Source organism: Somniosus microcephalus, unplaced genomic scaffold, assembly GCF_052327205.1.
Source record: "Somniosus microcephalus isolate GS21.2 unplaced genomic scaffold, FLI_Smic_1.0 scaffold460, whole genome shotgun sequence".
Classification (NCBI taxonomy): domain Eukaryota; kingdom Metazoa; phylum Chordata; class Chondrichthyes; order Squaliformes; family Somniosidae; genus Somniosus; species Somniosus microcephalus.
The window spans coordinates 90,234-107,751 of NW_028225647.1; the positions used below are offsets into that span (position 1 = coordinate 90,234).

Here is a 17,518-nt window from a genome sequence, read left to right on the forward strand (position 1 = left end):
CTCACCACTTGCCTGGATATGTCGTCTTCTTCTTAGGCAGTCCCTCGGAACCGAGGATGACTTGCTTCCACATTAAAAATGAGCTCTCAGGTGACTGCTGAGTCCAATGCGGGACCTACAGTCTCTGTCATAGATGGGACAGACGGTGGTTGAAGGGGCGGGTGGGTGGGGCGCTACTTCCGCTGTTTGCGCTTCGCTTCCGCTTGCTCCCAGTGAAGAGACTCGAGGTGTTCGCTGCCTTCCTGGATGCTTCTCCTCCACTTTGTATGGTCTTGGGCCAGGGATTCCCAGGTGTCGGTGGGGATGTTGTACTTTTTCAAGGAGGCTTTGAGGGTGTCCTTGAAGCGTTTCCTCTGCCCACCTGGGGCTCTCTTGCCGTGTCGGAGCTCCGAGTAGAGCGCTTGTTCTGGGAGTCTCGTATCGGGCATCCGGACAATGTGACCCATCCATCAGAGCTGATCGAGCGTGGTCAAAGCTTCGATGCTGGGGATGTTGGCCTGAGCGAGAACACTGACATTGGTGCGCCTATCCTGCCAATGGATTTGCAGGATCTTGCAGAGGCAGCATTGGTGGTACCTCTCCAGTGCTTTGAGGTGCCTGCTGTACATGGTCCATGTCTCTGAGGCATACAGGAGGGCGGGTATTACTACTGCTCTGTAGACCATGAGCTTGGTGCCGGGTTTGAGGTCCTGGTCTTCAAATACTCTCTTCCTCAGGCGACCGAAGGCTGCACTGGCACACTGAAGGCGGTGTTGGACTTCGTCATCGACATCTGCCCTTGTTGACAGTAGGCTCCCGAGGTATGGAAAGTGGTCCATGTTGTCCAAGGCCTTGTCATGGATTTTGATAATCGAGGGCCAGTACTGTGTGGCGGGGGCAGGTTGGTACAGGATCTTTGTCTTACAGATGTTTAGTGTAAGGCTCATGCTCTCGTACACTTCGGTGAAGGTGTTAACGATGGTTTGGAGTTCGACTTCCGAGTGTGCGCAGACGCAAGCGTCGTCTGCATACTGTAATTTGACGACAGAGGAAGGGACGACCTTGGATCTGGACTGGAGGCGACGGCGGTGGAACAGCTTCCCGTTTGTTCTGTATATTAGCTCCATTCCAGCGGGGAGCTTACTGAGGGTGAGATGGAGCATTGCTGCAAGGAAGATCGAGAAGAGCGTTGGTGCGATGACACAGCCTTGCTTGACCGCAGTCCGTACATGAATTGGGTCTGTGGTGGAACCGTTGGTCAGGATCACGGCTTGCATGTCGTCATGAAGCAGGCGGAGGATGGTGACAAACTTTTGAGGGCAGCCGAATTTGAGGAGGACACTCCATAATCCCTCATGGTTGACCGTGTCAAAGGCCTTTGTGAGGTCAAAGAAGGCCACGTACAGCGGCTGGTGCTGTTTCCTGCATTTCTCTTGTAATTGGTGCGCGGTGAAGATCATGTCCATTGTGCCCCTTAGTGGGCAGAATCCACATTGCGACTCTGGGAGGAACTCTTCAGCCACTGGGAGAAGGCGATTGAGGAGGATTCCTGCGATGACTTCCGATGTGCAGTTGCAACAACACTCAAGAAGCTCAACACCATCCAGATCAGAGCATGAATTACTTTTTTCTTTTCTCTCTTTTTCCCCATCCTCTCGTGTCCGACTTTCACTTCCTTTTCTCTCTCTTGTTCTGTTCTTTCTCCACAACCTAATTAGTTGGTGGACTTCCAATTCTCACTGAGTGAGAGAAAGCAAGACTGAAATGAAAATAGGGTTATCCCAGGATTGATAGTAGTTGTGAAAGATCCCTATTAAAACTGTAGACCCCATTGTTATAATCGAGGGCTTTCAGTATTGCTTTGGATGCTGGGATAGACCATAGCGAGAGGATTCGAGTACAGGAGCAAGGATGTCTTGCTGCAGTAGTACAGAGCCTTGGTGAGACCACACCTTGAGTATTGTGTGCAGTTTTGGTCGCCTTATCTGAGGAAGGATGTTCTTGCCGTGGAGGGAGTGCAGCGAAGATTCACCAGATACCTGGGATGGCAGGAATGATGTATGAGGAGAGATTGGGTCGATTGGGCTTATATTCGCTAGAGTTTAGAAGAATGAGAGGGGATCTCATTGAAACTTATAAAATTCTAACAGGACTAGACAGACTAGATGCAGGAAGGATGTTCCCGATGGCGGGGTAGTCCAGAACCAGGGGTCACAGTCTAAAGTTAAGGGGTAAGCCATTTAGGACTGAGATGAGGAGGAATTTCTTCACCCAGAGAGTGGTGAACCTGTGGAATTCTCTACCACAAAAGGCTGTTGAGGCCAATTCATTAAATATATTCAAGAAGGAGTTAGATATATTTCTTAAGGCTAAAGGAAATAGATAAGAGAGAACCAGTGGATGTGGTGTATTTGGACTTTCAGAAGGCTTTCGATAAGGTCCCACATAGGAGATTAGCGTGCAAAATTAAGGCACATGAGATTGGGGGCAAGGTATTGACTTGGATGGAGAACTGGTTGGCAGACAGAAAGCAAAGAGTTGGAATAAACGGGTCATTTTCCGAGTGGCAGGCAGTGACTAGTGGGGTACCGCAAGGATCGGCCCCAGGACCCCAGCTGTTCACAATATATATTAATGATCTGGACGAGGGAATTGGATGTAATATCTCCAAATTTGCAGATGACACAAAGCTGGGTGGGAGGGTAAGCTGTGAGGAGGATGTCGTGAAACTCCAGTACGATTTGGACAGGTTGGGTGATTGGGCAGAAACATGGCAAATGCACTATAATGTGGATAAATGTGAGGTTATCCACTTTGGTGGCAAAAACAGGAAGGCAGATTATTATTTGAATGGCAATAGATTGGGAGAAGGGGAAGTGCAAAGAGACCTGGGTGTTCTTGTGCACCAGTCGCTGAAGGTAAGCATGCAGGTGCAGCAGGCGGTTAAGAAGGCAAATGGTATGTTGGCCTTCATAGCAAGAGGGTTCGAGTACAGGAACAAGGATGTCTTGCTACAGTTGTACAGGGCCTTGGTGAGACCACACCTTGAGTATTGTGTGCAGTTTTGGTTGCCTTACCTGAGTAAGGACATTCTTGCCATGGAGGGAGTGCAGCGAAGATTCACTAGGCTGATACCTGGGATGGCAGGAATGATGTACGAGGAGAGATTGTGTCGATTGGGCTTATACTCACTGAAGTTTAGAAGATTGAGAGGGGATCTCATTGAAACCTATAAAATTCTGTCAGGCCTGGACAGACTAGATGCAGGAAGGATGTTTCTGATGGCCGGGGAGTCCAGAACCAGGTGTCATAGTCTAAGGATAAGGGGTAAGCCATTTAGGACTGAAATGAGGAGGAATTTCTTCACCCAGAGAGTGGTGAACCTGTGGAATTCTCTGCCACAGAGGGCGGTGGAGGCCAATTCATTAAATATATTCAAGAAAGAGTTGGATATATTTCTTAAGGCTAAAGGAATCAAGGGATATGGGGAGAAAGCAGGGACAGGGTACTGAATTTGGATGATCAGCCATGATCTCATTAAATGGCGGAGCAGGCTCGAGGGGCCGAATGGCCGACTCCTGCTCCTATCTTCTATGTTTCTACGTTTCTATGAGATCTTTCGTTATCCCGTCTCTCCAATGAGAGAAACCAAAATGCCAACACAATGCACCCATGTATAGGTGGGAGGCCAGGACAAATGCAGGCGAGCTGGTAAGCCTGTTTGTTTTCATTGTTTTATGTTGTAATAGCTGGGGGAGCCCGGCTTTGCCAGGGCTGTTTTGGGCCGGGCGGTTTAAATCGAGTCCCAGGCTTTGCGGCCTCTCTGTGTCCCTCTGTGAATCTGCTGCCGGGCAACATTTTAAATCGAGTCCCAGGCTTTTGGGCCCTGTCTCTGTGTCCCTCTCTCAATCTTCTGCCGGGCAACATTTCTACCTTTTAATACCTTGAAAGATGAAAGTGAAAGTACTTATAAAACGTTTTTGGTAAATCTTATTTTTAAAAGAGATACTAACTTTTTCGAAGCTGGATTAGCAGATTTTGAGCTGGAAGTAAATGGGGTTTTTAGCTTGAGGCAATGGCTGCCAGATCCCTGAGATGAAAACGATTAGTCCCGCCCACAGACGCAGCGATTGGGCAACCATCAGGCGACTGAACTGTAGGATTGGTCAATCGTGCCGGCACAGGATTGGTCGACCTTGACGTCAGTCAATCAATGCTACTTAGCAGATTTTTTGCATAACGCGCGAACAATTTTTGTCCGGCCGAAACGTAAATACGCCTAGGGCGGTTCTGGAATCGTTGGCTTTCTTTCGACATAACGCACGTGTAGGTACGCTCTATAACTTTCGAGTTAATTCAAGACAGACAGACAGATGGAATGACAGACAGAAGTATCCTTTTATATCTATCTATATATATAAAGCGGTACTTCTGTCTGTCATTCTGTCTGTCTGTCATCGCGTGTGCGTCTGTCGGGTATGCGCTCGAAAGTTACAGGGCGTACCTACGCGCGCGTTACCTCCAAAGAAAGCTTACGCTTCTGAGACGGTTTTAAGCGTATTTACGTTTTGGCCGGGCTAAAATCGCGCCCGCGGTATCCCAAAAACCTTCAACGTTCCGCTCATTAGCATCTCATTATCCGCTCATTAGCGACAGAGTGACCTCGAGCTCGACCAATCGTACGCCTGGTTGCTGGCGTGTGCCGCCGGGCCAATCAGTGTGTGTGTGGCCGGGCCTTATCGTTCTGAACCGAGGTGAGTCGCCGCCATCTTGATTCCAAACTTTTCCTTTTTCCCGCTTTCTGCGTCTTTAAAAAAAACGTTGCTTTTAAAACACATATTGTTTTTAAAAAAAAATGATTTAGAAATGAATTAACTTATCTAATCTCATTAATTTTCCTACCTTTCCCCATTTTTCCAGGTAGGCCTCGAAGCCTCGGCTTCTCCTTCGCACCCACGCCCGAGCTAGGCACCTCCCGGCCCCACTCGAAGGCTGGAGGGCCGAGCCTCAGCCCAGTGGCGCTAGGGTGCGCGCGCAGCAGGAGCTGAGACGCGGCGACTCTGGCTCGGCCGGGGGGCGGGGCTTGCTGAGCATCAAGCGTCACCCTGGCAACCGGCCGTCTCGCACAGCCGCAATCAGCGGTCTTCACCTCGAGGGGGGGGCGCGACCCTCGGCGGGGGGCCGCGACCCTCTGCAGGGGGCGTGACCCACGGGAGGGCCGTGACCCTCGGGGGGGGGGGGCCGCGACCCTCGGGGGGGGCCCCCCGCCCTCCCCCCCTCCCTCCCCCTCCCCTTCCCCCCTGCCCCCCCTCTCCCTCCCCTTCCCTTCCCCCTTCCCTTCCCCCTCCCCTTCCCTTCCCCCCCTCCCCCCCTCTCTCTCCCCCCCTTCCCTTCCCCCCTCCCCCCCGCCCTCCCTCCCTCCCTGCCCCCCCCAGTCGCTCTCTCTCTCTTCCAACAACAACATGCCCTCGAAAAAGCCTCGGCACCGCCGGGCACTTCTACTAGTATATAGATACACTACTTCTTCAGAGGAATAATCTTTAAAGGTTTTTTTTGTTCTAGGAAAGCTTTAAACATGAGCGAGTGAATAACAAACTCTGCTTAATCCAGCACATGATCAGGATTCTTCATGTCAGATAACGAGAAGCTGAAACCTTCCCCCACCCTGAAAACATCTCAATTATATAATTTTGCTCATTCATCTAAACTGAATTGCTTTAAACCTCTGTGAAATTAAACAAAAATCTGTCCCCATTGAAGGGAGAATGAGCAGATGAGGTGTTGCCCACAGAAGAGCTGAGGTTGTAGGCAGAAGCAGTCTTGCTGGCTTCTCCCACGATTGGGTAGTAATTGTTGGGCAATTCTGCCTTCAGTTTTATTGAAGGAATTTCCCATGAGCCATGAATTATTCAAAGGCATGAAAACGTCGGCATTACAGTGGCCTGAATGTGTTGGCATTTCGATGTATTGTGCCACCAAATAGTTGGCTGTGGGTTCACATTGACTACTCCCTTGAGGTTCCAGTGTCTGCTCTACTGCTGCTAGGAGGAAGCAACCAGCAGGTATGCACAGGAGAAGGAAAGTCAGAGAGAATCACCATCTCTCGGCTTCTTGCGTGGCTTGTTCGCGAGCAGCACAGGCAGAAACCTGGGAGTGGGTAGCCCACCTACCGTAAGGTGAGCTCTGGTTTAATGTCTGTTACAAATGTTGCAATTATCGCACTGGTACTGCTGAGATTTGCTTTGTGCAGCACAGATACCACCTACACAGACGGTACAAAAGGTTTGACTCTTAACATTAACCACATGGTACTTATCCGTGGAATGATTCAGTCCATTAATTTTAGCATTTTAAGATCTTGCGTTTTTATCTTTTAATGACAGGCACGTGGTACAGAGGAGGGGCAAACAGTGACTCAAACTACCCTTCCCGAGGGTAGGGTGTCCATCAAACAACTGGCAAAGGTAGGCAAAGACAGCCAGCTATATGCCTTCCGCGTTTTACTGTGTAACAAATCTGTATTCCTGAATCAAATACTGTTCCACTTTTTACAGTCAGTAAACACATACTCCCAGAAAAGATACTGAGCAGACTTGATGCAGAATAAAACTCCTTCTACGCTGTTCCAATAAAGTACAGCAATGCGGCATTTCCCACTCCAAGACGAAAATTAAAATTGTTTTTGAAAGCCACTGCGGCTTCCGAGCGAGACTCACGATTTGATACTGAATTACGAATAGATTTTTGCTCTGAAGACTCGAGCCCAGTCTGAACTTGGTAAAGACTGGCCCAGATTCGGATCATGAAAGGCTTTTTACGGCTTAGAGAGCTGAATAGCAAACTCCCCCAGAGATTCAAGAAAAAACAGTCATCGTATTTACTGCTTGTGGAATCTTGCTGTATGCGAATTGGCTATCACCTTTGCCTGCACAACAGTGATTACACTTCAAAAGTATTTAGATTTCAAGCACTTTGAGAGCCTGAGGATATGAAAAGTCATATAAATGCAAGCTTGCTTGCTTTCTTTATTTACTTCTTTCCTTTGCTATGCCACACATTTCCCCTTTGAGATTTTTTTAAACTATTTTTTTCTTTGAGCTCTACATTATTCTAAACTTGCTGCTGCAACAACTAAGGACAGAAGAGAAAAAGGGTAATCAATAAAAAGGGGGAAAATTAAGGAAAGAACTGGAAAGCTAAGAACGAAAAGGGCTTGTTTCTATTTCTATTTTTTTTCATGCAGCCAGGAAGCAAATGTTATTCTACTGCACCCTAGTTTATCGTCCTTGATCTGCTGAAAGAGTTGAGATGCGATGTTACTCTCGATTTTTATTCTTAATTTGGATAGCCAAATTTGACAGTTTCTTGTAGCATTAATGAAATTGAGCCTTTTCTGTCCCTTACCAAAACTATGACTTCTACCTGGATTAGAATCTGTATCTAGTGGCTAGTAACTGTTGTGGGGCTAGACTCGGTTGAATTGGAAGATGCATATAATAAATATCTTATATTCTCGAACTGTCAGTTTCGTATCGTCTTTCCTGCAATACGGGAGTACCTTCACCACACGGACTGCAGCGGTTCAAGAAGGCAGCTCACCACCACCTTCTCGAGGGCAATTAGGGCTGGGCAATAAATGCTGGCCTTGCCAGCGACACCTACATCTCGGGAACAAAAAAAAATATCCGAACTTTAGGTCCACTTCTGAAATTTGGAAGATGAATACATTATTCTGTATCTCTGGAGAGTTAACAAAAGCTCTAGTCTATTCACTTTGGGCTTCTAGTGAAATGCAGCAAATAGATGTTTTGACATTGGGGGCTAGAAATTCATTATAGCCAAGGAATGGGTGGTGTCAGTAGAAAAGTTGGAGAATTAGCGCTAATGCTTTAGACTGAACACAAAATTCGTGCTCACTGCTCAAAAAAATGATTGGAGTCCTAATTCAAGTCTTAAAACCCAAGCTCTATTGGCGTTGCACTCAAAAGGGTGGCCCAGTATCGGGTGCAACTTAATTGCAAGTCACAGGCTTTTTTCACTTCTTAGAGGGGAGGTTCATTGATGCTGCAGCACCTCATTCTCAGCATTGCTGGCTATGCAGCTGCCTCAGCAAGCAGCAGCAGGACAAGGAGAATGGGCTGGAGGACTGAACCAGGTGTGCTGATGGCAGATCCACGCCCCAGGGAGAGAGCCCGCAGATTCTGCGATCAAACATTGGAGGCATTGGTTTTCGCTGTGGAGAGACGGAGGGCGGTGTTCTACCCGGCAAGTAGCAGGAGGCCCCCACCACAAGTCATCCGCACCATGTGAAGGGAGGTTCCCCAGCATGTGTCAGGCAGCACTGTGGTCCCCAGGACCCACACACACAGCAGGAAGAAATTTAACGACCTCACTTGGGTGGTTAGGGTGAGTGAAAGCTTCAGCAAATGCGATGTACCACCATCTGAGCCACAATCTTCACACACTGCCCAAAGCACCACACCCCCAGAACTCACCCGCCAACAATCTTTACCTACCAACACTCACATCCACATGTCACACCTTGCACACAATGACAGCTATTTAACTATGGCAGGGATAGCACCCAAACAGATTGCTCCACACTCACTTGCACACTTTCCTTTTTCATGCAGGCCAAAGTGACTCACAACAGGAGGGAGCAGGAGTGCACAGGCTGGGAACAAGCTGACACCCAACCACTGTCTGTGCTGGAGAATTGAGTGCTGCAGATTATTGTGCGTCGTGGTCACTGGCAACGTTAACCCCCTTGGGGACAACAACGGTATGTTCATCTCTACTCCTTCTTCTCACATCACACTTCCCCCCTCACCCCACAAGCGTTTTGCACTTTCCAGCTAATCATGCTGTATGCATGTATTTCTCCCTTCCTGCCCCCCTCCCCTCACCTTAACCCGACTCTTGTGCCTTTGTGCTTTCAGATAATTAGCAAGCACCTGAGCAGCCTGTCCCTGAGGGCACTGTAGAGAGCGAGGTGGGAGAAGAGGAGGAAAAACACGCCACATCACTGCATCTCTCACCCGCAGACACCAGCTCAGATACTGGCACTACGTGCTCTTTAGAGGCTAGTATAGTAGCGGGATCTGCACAGGGTGAGGCACCGGGGACGGGTGGGCTGCAGCAAGGCTAGGGGGCAAGGGTAGCTTGGGGGGGCCAGCTCCCCGGAGGGCGAGTTCTGCTGCACAAGACACAGATGAGGACCTCGATGGGGAGGCGTTTAGAAGAAGGGTGATGGGCATGCACGAGGAGATGATAGTTGCAATGGCAAGGGTGCCCGAGAGCCTCTCGGCAATGATAAGGAGCGTGGAGGAGTCTGCCGCCAACATTGCACAAGGCTCTGCGCAGACCATGGAGCCCATCATTTCCAGTCTGCAAAGGATTGTAGACTCCCAGAGAGACCGTGGAGACCCAGGCCTGATGCCGCGTGTGATGGGCGATCTGGCAGCTTCCATTGCAGCACAGGTGGAAACGACGCAATGTCTTAGTGCTGTAATGCAGTCTATGCTTGGTAGCATCCAATCTCATACTGCTCTCATGCAGTCTCAGTATAATGCCATGCAAGCTCTGACTGCTGCCATCGTGGCTGGGTCTACCACCATCGATGGATTGCTGAGGTGCTGCCCCGGGGGAGTGGCTGTGGGTCAGTGGAGCAGGAACCTGATGTCCTCTCTCAGGATGACAGCATTCCTGCTCCCACCACTGCTATTCCGCCATTGCCCTTGTCACTGCCTGTCATCCAGCCAGCCCAGATTGCTGCCGCCTATGCTGAGGTGGTGCAGTCTGCAGCTGGGCCTTCCGGGTCCAGAACTGGTCGAGAACATCCTGCAAGGCTATCTGAAGTCTCCTGCGCAGACACTCAGCAACCTTCCACCAGCCCTGCTGCAGCCGCTGGGCCAACACTTCATAGGAGCACTAGAGCAGACAAAGGCACAGTAACGAGAGACACTGAGGGATTGCACAAGGGGGAATAGTTAATATTTTTGCTGTATATATGTGTTTACTAATTATTGGTAAATTTATTAATTCACTTACCATTCTTTTGTGGTGTCTGTCATTTCAGCTTTGAAACGGCTTGCGAGAGGGATGGAATGATGGGGATGTGGTGAGCAAAGGGGATCTGGGCTTTAAGTCATCCTGGTGTGAGGCTGGAGGTCCTCTTTGTCAACCGCAAGGGCCCTCAATGTACAGCTGGTGTGTAACCACAAAAAGGAGATTTTGCATGTTTGCGCCAAGTACTGTGGCACTTGCCATGACTCGTTTATCCTGCGGCAGTCTAGTGTTCCTCTGCTCTTCCAGCCGTCAAACCAACTTAACGGATGGCTACTTGGAGACAAGGGCTACCCCCTGAAGACGTGGCTAATGACGCCGATCAGGAGGCCAGCGAATGAAGCTGAGGAGCGCTACAACGCTAGCCACATTTCGACCAGGTCCATCATCGAACAAACCATCGGCTTGCTGAAGATGCGATTCAGATGCCTTGACCGATCAGGTGGAGCCCTGCAGTACTCAGCAGCCAGGGTCTCCAGAATGGTCGTGGTCTGCTGTGCGCTGCACAACATCGTGGCTTGCAGCTTCCTGAGGAGCAAGAGGCTCACAACATAGCCTCCTCAGATGAAAAGGAGGAGGAGGAGGAGGATGACAGAGCAGGGGCGTATCAACCTGCAGCAGCACGCAAGCACATTGCTGGCCGGAATGCAAGGGATGCACTCATCTTGGCCAGATTTGCTTAGACTGCCCATTCCAGCACATGTGCTTGGCTTCTTCTTAGCACAAGATACACAATGGACATGACTCTCTGGTTTCCTCTCACTCTGACCACCAACCTGACCAAGCAAGTCTCGCTGAGGCCGCAATGTGGAACTTCTAAAACCGAAATCATAGAGGCCATAACGTCAACAGTTTGCCATCACCAGAGTATAATACATTCACAAAGGGATGGCATTTAATTATTAAACACAAAAAAACACCCAAATGACTGCCCGTGTGACTAATTGTGCTTTATCTTCCTCTTACGCGTGCTCCTACGTGGTGCTTCTCCTGTGGCTCTTGCTCACTTTCATGCTGCTCCTGCTTCGACACCAGGCATCCTCTAGGTTTGCGAGCCTGTGAGGGCTCGCCAAAAGTCTGCTCCTCCTGTGGCTGTGCAGGGGCTGAGATGCCCATCTCAGTTGGGTGAGGACTCTGGTGGGGCTATGACCGAGGGCTCCGCAGTGGCATGGAAGTGTGAGCGCTTGGAGAGGAGCCCCCACTTCCTTGTTGTCTGCTGCCAACATCCCTCTCATGGGTCAGCCCCACCTCACCGCTAGCAAGTGACTTGACAGCACCTTGCTGCACATCAGAGGGGTCATCAGGACCCGTGTCTGCACTGGCAATTCTACTGCTGAGGACTTCCAAGAAGCTCTGGTCCCTCTGATCAATAGCTGGCCATAGCACCTTCACCACACGGACTGCAGCGGTTCAAGAAGGCAGCTCACCACCACCTTCTCAAGGGCAATTATGGATGGGCAATAAATGCTGGCCTTGCCAGCGATGCCCACATCCCAGGAACAAATTTTAAAAAAGTTTTTCTTCTTTCATTTCATCGTACATACCTAGAAAAATTATAGGGATGCATTGCCTTTTAAAGTGGGGTTGTATCATCAGTAAGGATATGAAAAGTTAAAACAGTTAGGGCTAGATTTTCAGTTGCTAGCGCCAACAGTTAGCGCCTTAAGAGAAGTGATTTTCGGGCGCTATGCGTGTAGTGCCCGTGCGCAGCGCAGTTTGCGCCCTGCCCCAAATTAAGTTGCCCGTTAGCGCCGGCACAAAGTTTAGTGCCCGCCCGGATGCGCGCGCAGAAAATGACGTCACATCCTCGTGCAACGCCCTTTGGCCGCCCCGATTCCAAACTTCAGTCGGACCGCCCCATTGTGCGGCTGGCGGCCGGAGTGTTTGGAAAAAGGAACGCAACACAACCAGCGCGGGCCCCGGGGGGCGCAAATTAAAGGGGGCGTGCTCTCCAGTATAAAGGCCAGCCTTTTTTCAGAAAACACTCTTGTGCAACGCATTTCTGGAGACACAACAAGGAGGATAGCTAACTGGTTTCAAGCAGCAAGAGCTCAGGTATTTTTGGACTCAGGCCAGAGCGCTGCAAGTGGCCTTTTGGAAATTTGAGTGTTTGCCAGGATTTGATGGGGGTTGCATGGGGTGCCAACGCGGAGCTGCAGCTCCATGTCCGTAGGGCTCGCAGACGCATTGTGAGAGGGGCAGCCCTGGCTAGAGGCAGAGGGGGCTACAGGCGTCGGCCACGTAGGCCTTACCCAGTCAGGCTATACCGCCAGCAGCGCTCCTACCTAAACATGAGTGCCGCGCGATGTGTTAAAAGGCTCCGATTCCGAAAGGAGGTGATTGCAGAGATCTGCCACCTGCTTCGCCGAGATCTGCGGCCAAAGCTCAGGTGCAGGACATCTCTGTCGGTGGAAGTGAAGGTGACGGTGGCATTGAACTTCTATGCCACCGGCTCCTTCCAATACGCTGCTGGGGACATAGCAAACATCTCCCAGTACGGCGCGCATCGCTGCATCCGTCAGGTGACCGAAGCACTGTTCAGAAGGAGAAGCCAATTCATCTCCTTCCCCATGGCCCTGGAGAGCCAGCATCAGCGCGCATTGGGATTTTCCAGACTCGGGGAATTCCCCTTGGTGCAGGGCGCCATTGACTGTACGCATGTGGCTTTGCGGGCCCCTCTGGAGCATGGCGAGCAGTATCGCAACAGGAAGGGCTACCATTCTCTGAATGTGCAGCTGGTCTGTGACCACAAGCAGCGCATCATGGCAGTCAATGCCAGCTTCCCAGGCAGCAGCCACGATGCCTTTATCCTGCGGCAGAGTACTGTGCATGACATGTTCGAGGCACAGCCTCCCCCAAGAGGATGGCTACTCGGGGACAAAGGCTATCCTTTGTGTACCTGGCTCATGACCCCGCTCCGCACGCCCAGGACCGCTGCTGAAGAGGCTTACAACGAGAGCCATCAAACCACCCGCAACATCATCGAGCAAACTATTGGGGTCCTCAAGCAACGGTTCCGCTGCCTTGATCGCTCCGGAGGAGCTCTCCAGTATTCGCCGGACCGGGTCTCCCAATTTGTGGTAGTTTGCTGCATGCTACACAACCTGGCTATCCGCAGGACTCAGGCACTGCCACCTGACGTTGGAGCAGCACCTCAGGAGGAGGAGCAGGAGGAGCATGAGGAGGAGGAGGAGGAGGAGCAGGAGTACGTTCCCAGGAGGGAACGACCAGGGCCAAGGGCCGCGCGACGCCACCTTATTACACGGTACTTCTAAGCCCCCTGTCAGGGAATGGCCAGGGGCCATGAGGGAAGATGAATGCAGCCGCTCCGCAAGCCCTCAGCCGGCGAAGCCAACAAACACTAAGAAGAACAACCATGGAGACTGCATGAATAAAGATAATTATTTATTACACAAAAATGAAAAGCCCTTCCCACATGAATCCCCAAAAACAATAAACGGGCCCCACAAAAAGCCCAACAAACGACTCACTCCCACAAACTGGGGAGGAGTCACTCCACATTTCTTCAAACCGGGCCTCAACGTCGGCCTAACGCAAAAAATAAGCCCTCCAACAACACAACCATGGGCAAAATAAAGATGGCCACCGCCATATAAAAGGAAAGCTGGCCACACCCTCTACTGAGTGGCCTGCGAGGGCGAGACCTTGCCCAGCCTTTTGCCTCCCCTGCCCGGCCTGCTGCTCCTTCGCAAGTTCTGCCCAGTGGCTGCTGCGAGGCTGGGGGAAGGCGCCTGAGGCTCAGATGCCCTTCCGCCAGATGCCGCTGGGGGGCGGCCTACACGGCGTTTGGGCCTCGAGGGGCCGTCTGCTGAGTGGCGCACCTGAGCCTGGCCACCATCAGCTGCAGCCACTTGCCCGTGACGCCCCAGTGGGGGAATGGCAGCGACGGATGGCGCAATGTGGGCCAGCTGGCGTCTGGGATGCGCTGGCTGGTGCTGTGGCACGGTGGCACTCGGCCGGGCCCGCACTGCAGGATCCGCAACAATCAGCCGAGGGGCGGCTCGCTGGGATGGTCCAGCGCGGCGGCTGCCCTGGTGATGCCTGCCTGAGACAGCGCGTGTGGCAGCAGTGAGTGCCCCTGTTGTCCTGGTGTGCGCCCGCATCACATCCGCCAGGGTCTTGACGGCATCAGTCAGCATGCCGCCACTCGCGGCAGTTGCTGCCCCGAACTCGCGCACACTGGTCGCCAGCGACTCGATGGCCTCAGGCATGCGCCCCACCACGCTCATGAGCTCCGTGTGGCGCCGGTCCGAATCCTCGGCCATCTTATCCAGCTTCTGCACCTCCTCCGAGGTGAAGGTGTCCGGACTGGAGTCGCGACTCTCCCACTGGGGAGCAGGGGGCCGAACTAGGGGACCCTTGCCACGTTGGTGGCAGCGAGTGTGCCGATCAGCAGCACTCCCCTCTGATCCTTCCCCCCTTTGGGGGGAAGGCCGCGGGCCACGCGCACGGCTCCTGGGTGGCTGGACGCCACTGGTCCCAGAAGCTGCATTGCCCTGCGACAGTTCCTCCAGGCACTCGTCCAGTGAGGAGGTGTCAAGCATTTCCTCCTCTCCTGCGGGACGTGACTGTTCCCCCGATGGTCCGGCTTGCTCCTCCTCCTCCTCCTGCTCGGAGGTGCTGTCACTGGCAGCTTCAGGGTCCTGGTTGTCACCAGCTGAAAGCAGGAATGCACAAGAGTAGCTTCAGAGTGAGGAGACGGCGTCAGCGAGGGAGTTAGGACTGGTGGCATTCAGCGCATTGGTGGGACAGTGGCAAAGGAGGTAGCTCGGATGGGCCAGTGCGACGCGAGAGGGCCAAAAGGCGAGGTCCTTACCATTGCCGGGCAGTGGAGGGTCGGCTACTCCGCACGCTGTGGGGACGATCACACGGGCTCCCATGAGCACACACACGCGCTCCTCCAGCCGAGTGAGCTTCTGCAGCTTGGCGCGGCCACCCCTGGCACGGGCCTGGCGATTAAAGGCTACTTTAGCCTGCAAGAGAAAGGACGGGCTGTAAGTGCGCAGTGTAGCCCTGATGCAGTGTGCACTGCCTCCCATGGTGGAATAGCTTGGCCAGAGTGAAGCCCTGATGTAGTGTGCACTGCCTCCCATGGTGGAATAGCTTGGCCAGAGTGAAGCCCTGATGTAGTGTGTACTGCCTCCCATGGTGGAATAGCTTGGCCAGAGTGAAGCCCTGATGTAGTGTGCACTGCCTCCCATGGTGGAATAGCTTGGCCAGAGTGTAGAGTGCCGAATGGCCAATTGATGCTCATGACTGTCCCAATGCTGCTGGCTGAGGGCTGGCCAATAGGACTTTCAGCTCCCTTTGCCCATCATGTCAGGTGTACATGCAAGAATGAGGAGGAGACTGGAAAGGGTACTCACCCTGACAATCCTGGTCAGGTCGTTGTATTTTTTACGACATTGTTTGTGCGTCCTGGGGGCATCGCCGGTGAACGTCACCCTCTGGGCAATCTGCTTCCAGGCTTTGGTGTAGTCGTGGTGGGTTGGATTCCTCCCACTCTCTGGGAACAAGATCTTGCGCCTCACCTCCAGAGCTGTGACCATTATGTCCAGATCACCCTCTGAGAAGCGCAGGGCACGCTCACGGGCCTTCTCTGGCGTTGCCATGACTCCCTGGGGCTGAGCAGCAGTGTTGAGGCCTCTTTGCAAGGCTGCAGTGTGCAGGGCGTGGCAGCAGACCAATTCGTCCCTTCCCCCTTTAAGAGCTGGTCAGTCCAAAAATGACCGCACCTGCGCTGCACCCCGCCTGGGCGCTATCCCTCTGGACCGCCGGCTTAGCGCCTAAAGATAGTAGTGGAACGCCTCTTTTAGCACTCCACCAACCTCTTAGGGCGAAGCCACTGAATTTCCGGCAACGGGGCGCTACTTTGGGGCGGGCGCTAACTTCGGCCGGGCGCTAAGGTTAGCGCCCCAAAACTGCCTATACTGAAAATCTAGCCCTTAATCTTCCTTTAACGTTAAGTTGAATATCAGTTATTCTTGTATTTTATTACTTTGAGAGAGTTTGTATTCTGGTAAAAGCTGTATACAGAAGCTTGAGAAAGCATAATTCAGTTACAGACACTTATACCTGTTAAAAACAGTTTCAATTCTGTAACTTAGGTTTTTCTTTCCTAGTCCATGTTAGGAGCTACATCACCTAAGCTGCCGTTGGCCTATCAGCAGTCAGCATTGGACAGCGAAGAGCTGGGTCCTTTCCTGCGACTCTGTCTTATGGATCAGAGCTTCCCAGCATTTGTGGAACAGGTCGAGCAAGAACTTAAAAAGCTGATAGACGAATGACTGGGAACATGTTTGACCTTTCTCCAGTTGGTGAAGCGCCAAATACCATTGTAGAAGGAAATGACGACAAATCGCATTAATTTTCATGAATTCGCCCCACATTTGAGTTTTTTCTGGGCTAGATATCTATATATGGTAGTACTGTCTCTATTTACTTCAGACATTTTTATTTCTAATCATTAGTTTGCTAGTGTCGTTAATAATAAATACTTTCTTTAACAAACTTAAGCCTTAAATATTTTCATTAAGTCAAACTCGGTGACTTTGTTCTGTGTGAATAAGTTCTTAAGGGTTGTGTCTAACCTTAATTCAGGCTGTACGTTTAATGTTTCTATTTGGAATTAGTCCTGTTTGCCAAGCAGGTCGAGAGACAGGTCAGTGCGGCATGAAGTCATAGAGGCCAGAAAGTCGCAGGTTCAGTTCTTGGGCTGTGCTCAGTTGAACATTGGCTTGCATTGTCAGTTGGGCCACTCCCACTGGCCTCGATGTCCCAGGCTAAGCTTAGAAAAAAAATCACTCTGGCTTCCCAAGGCCCAACCCTGAAAGTGCGTTGGCGTGGACGGAAAGAGGAGGTTGGGATCGAATCCAGTTGTGATGTCCTGTGTGGTCCGCAGAATCTCACTCTCGAGGGTCACACATCAAGTATGGCCATTTGTCTGAGATACTGGAGAGCAGGAGCAAAAAGAGGAATAAACAGGGAATGCAAACAAGACAAATGTACTTTTATTAAATATTGGTGACTGAATTTAACGAATCTTGGAATTAAACACCAGGAGGCAGTGTTGTACAAAGACAGGCTTAATATCAGAATAGCTAATGCTACACGCATGAATTTTCTTTAGAGAAATATTTTTCACCAGGAGAGGAGTAATGTCGATCGTAGATATCCAAAGCATATTGAAGTAAAACCTGTTCCTTTCAAGACTCATTCTTTCTCATTCACAACTAAAAAATAAAATCAGTTCTGGAATGTATTAAGTACACCACAATCTGTAACCTCATGGCCCGGCATATCCCTCACTCTACCATTACCATCAAGCCAGGGGACCAACCCTGGTTCAATAAGGAGTGTAGAAGAGCATGCCAGGAGCAGCACCAGGCGTACCTAAAAATGAGGTGCCAACCTGGGGAAGCTGCAACACAGGACTACATGCATGCTAAAAAGC

The 17,518-nt window shown here is 51.2% G+C and overlaps 1 protein-coding gene across 1 annotated transcript in view; it reads left to right on the top strand.

The window, feature by feature from the left end:
* Positions 1–16,575, top strand: part of LOC147081742 (meiotic recombination protein REC114-like) — a 51,299-nt gene extending 34,724 nt beyond the window's left edge. The window contains exons 5-6 of the mRNA XM_085980728.1: positions 6,363–6,443; positions 16,188–16,575. Of these exons, the coding sequence (XP_085836854.1) occupies positions 6,363–6,443; positions 16,188–16,352 (246 nt within the window). The 3' untranslated portion in view covers positions 16,353–16,575. The remainder of the gene's footprint in view (positions 1–6,362; positions 6,444–16,187) is intronic.
* Positions 16,576–17,518: the final 943 nt, after the last annotated feature.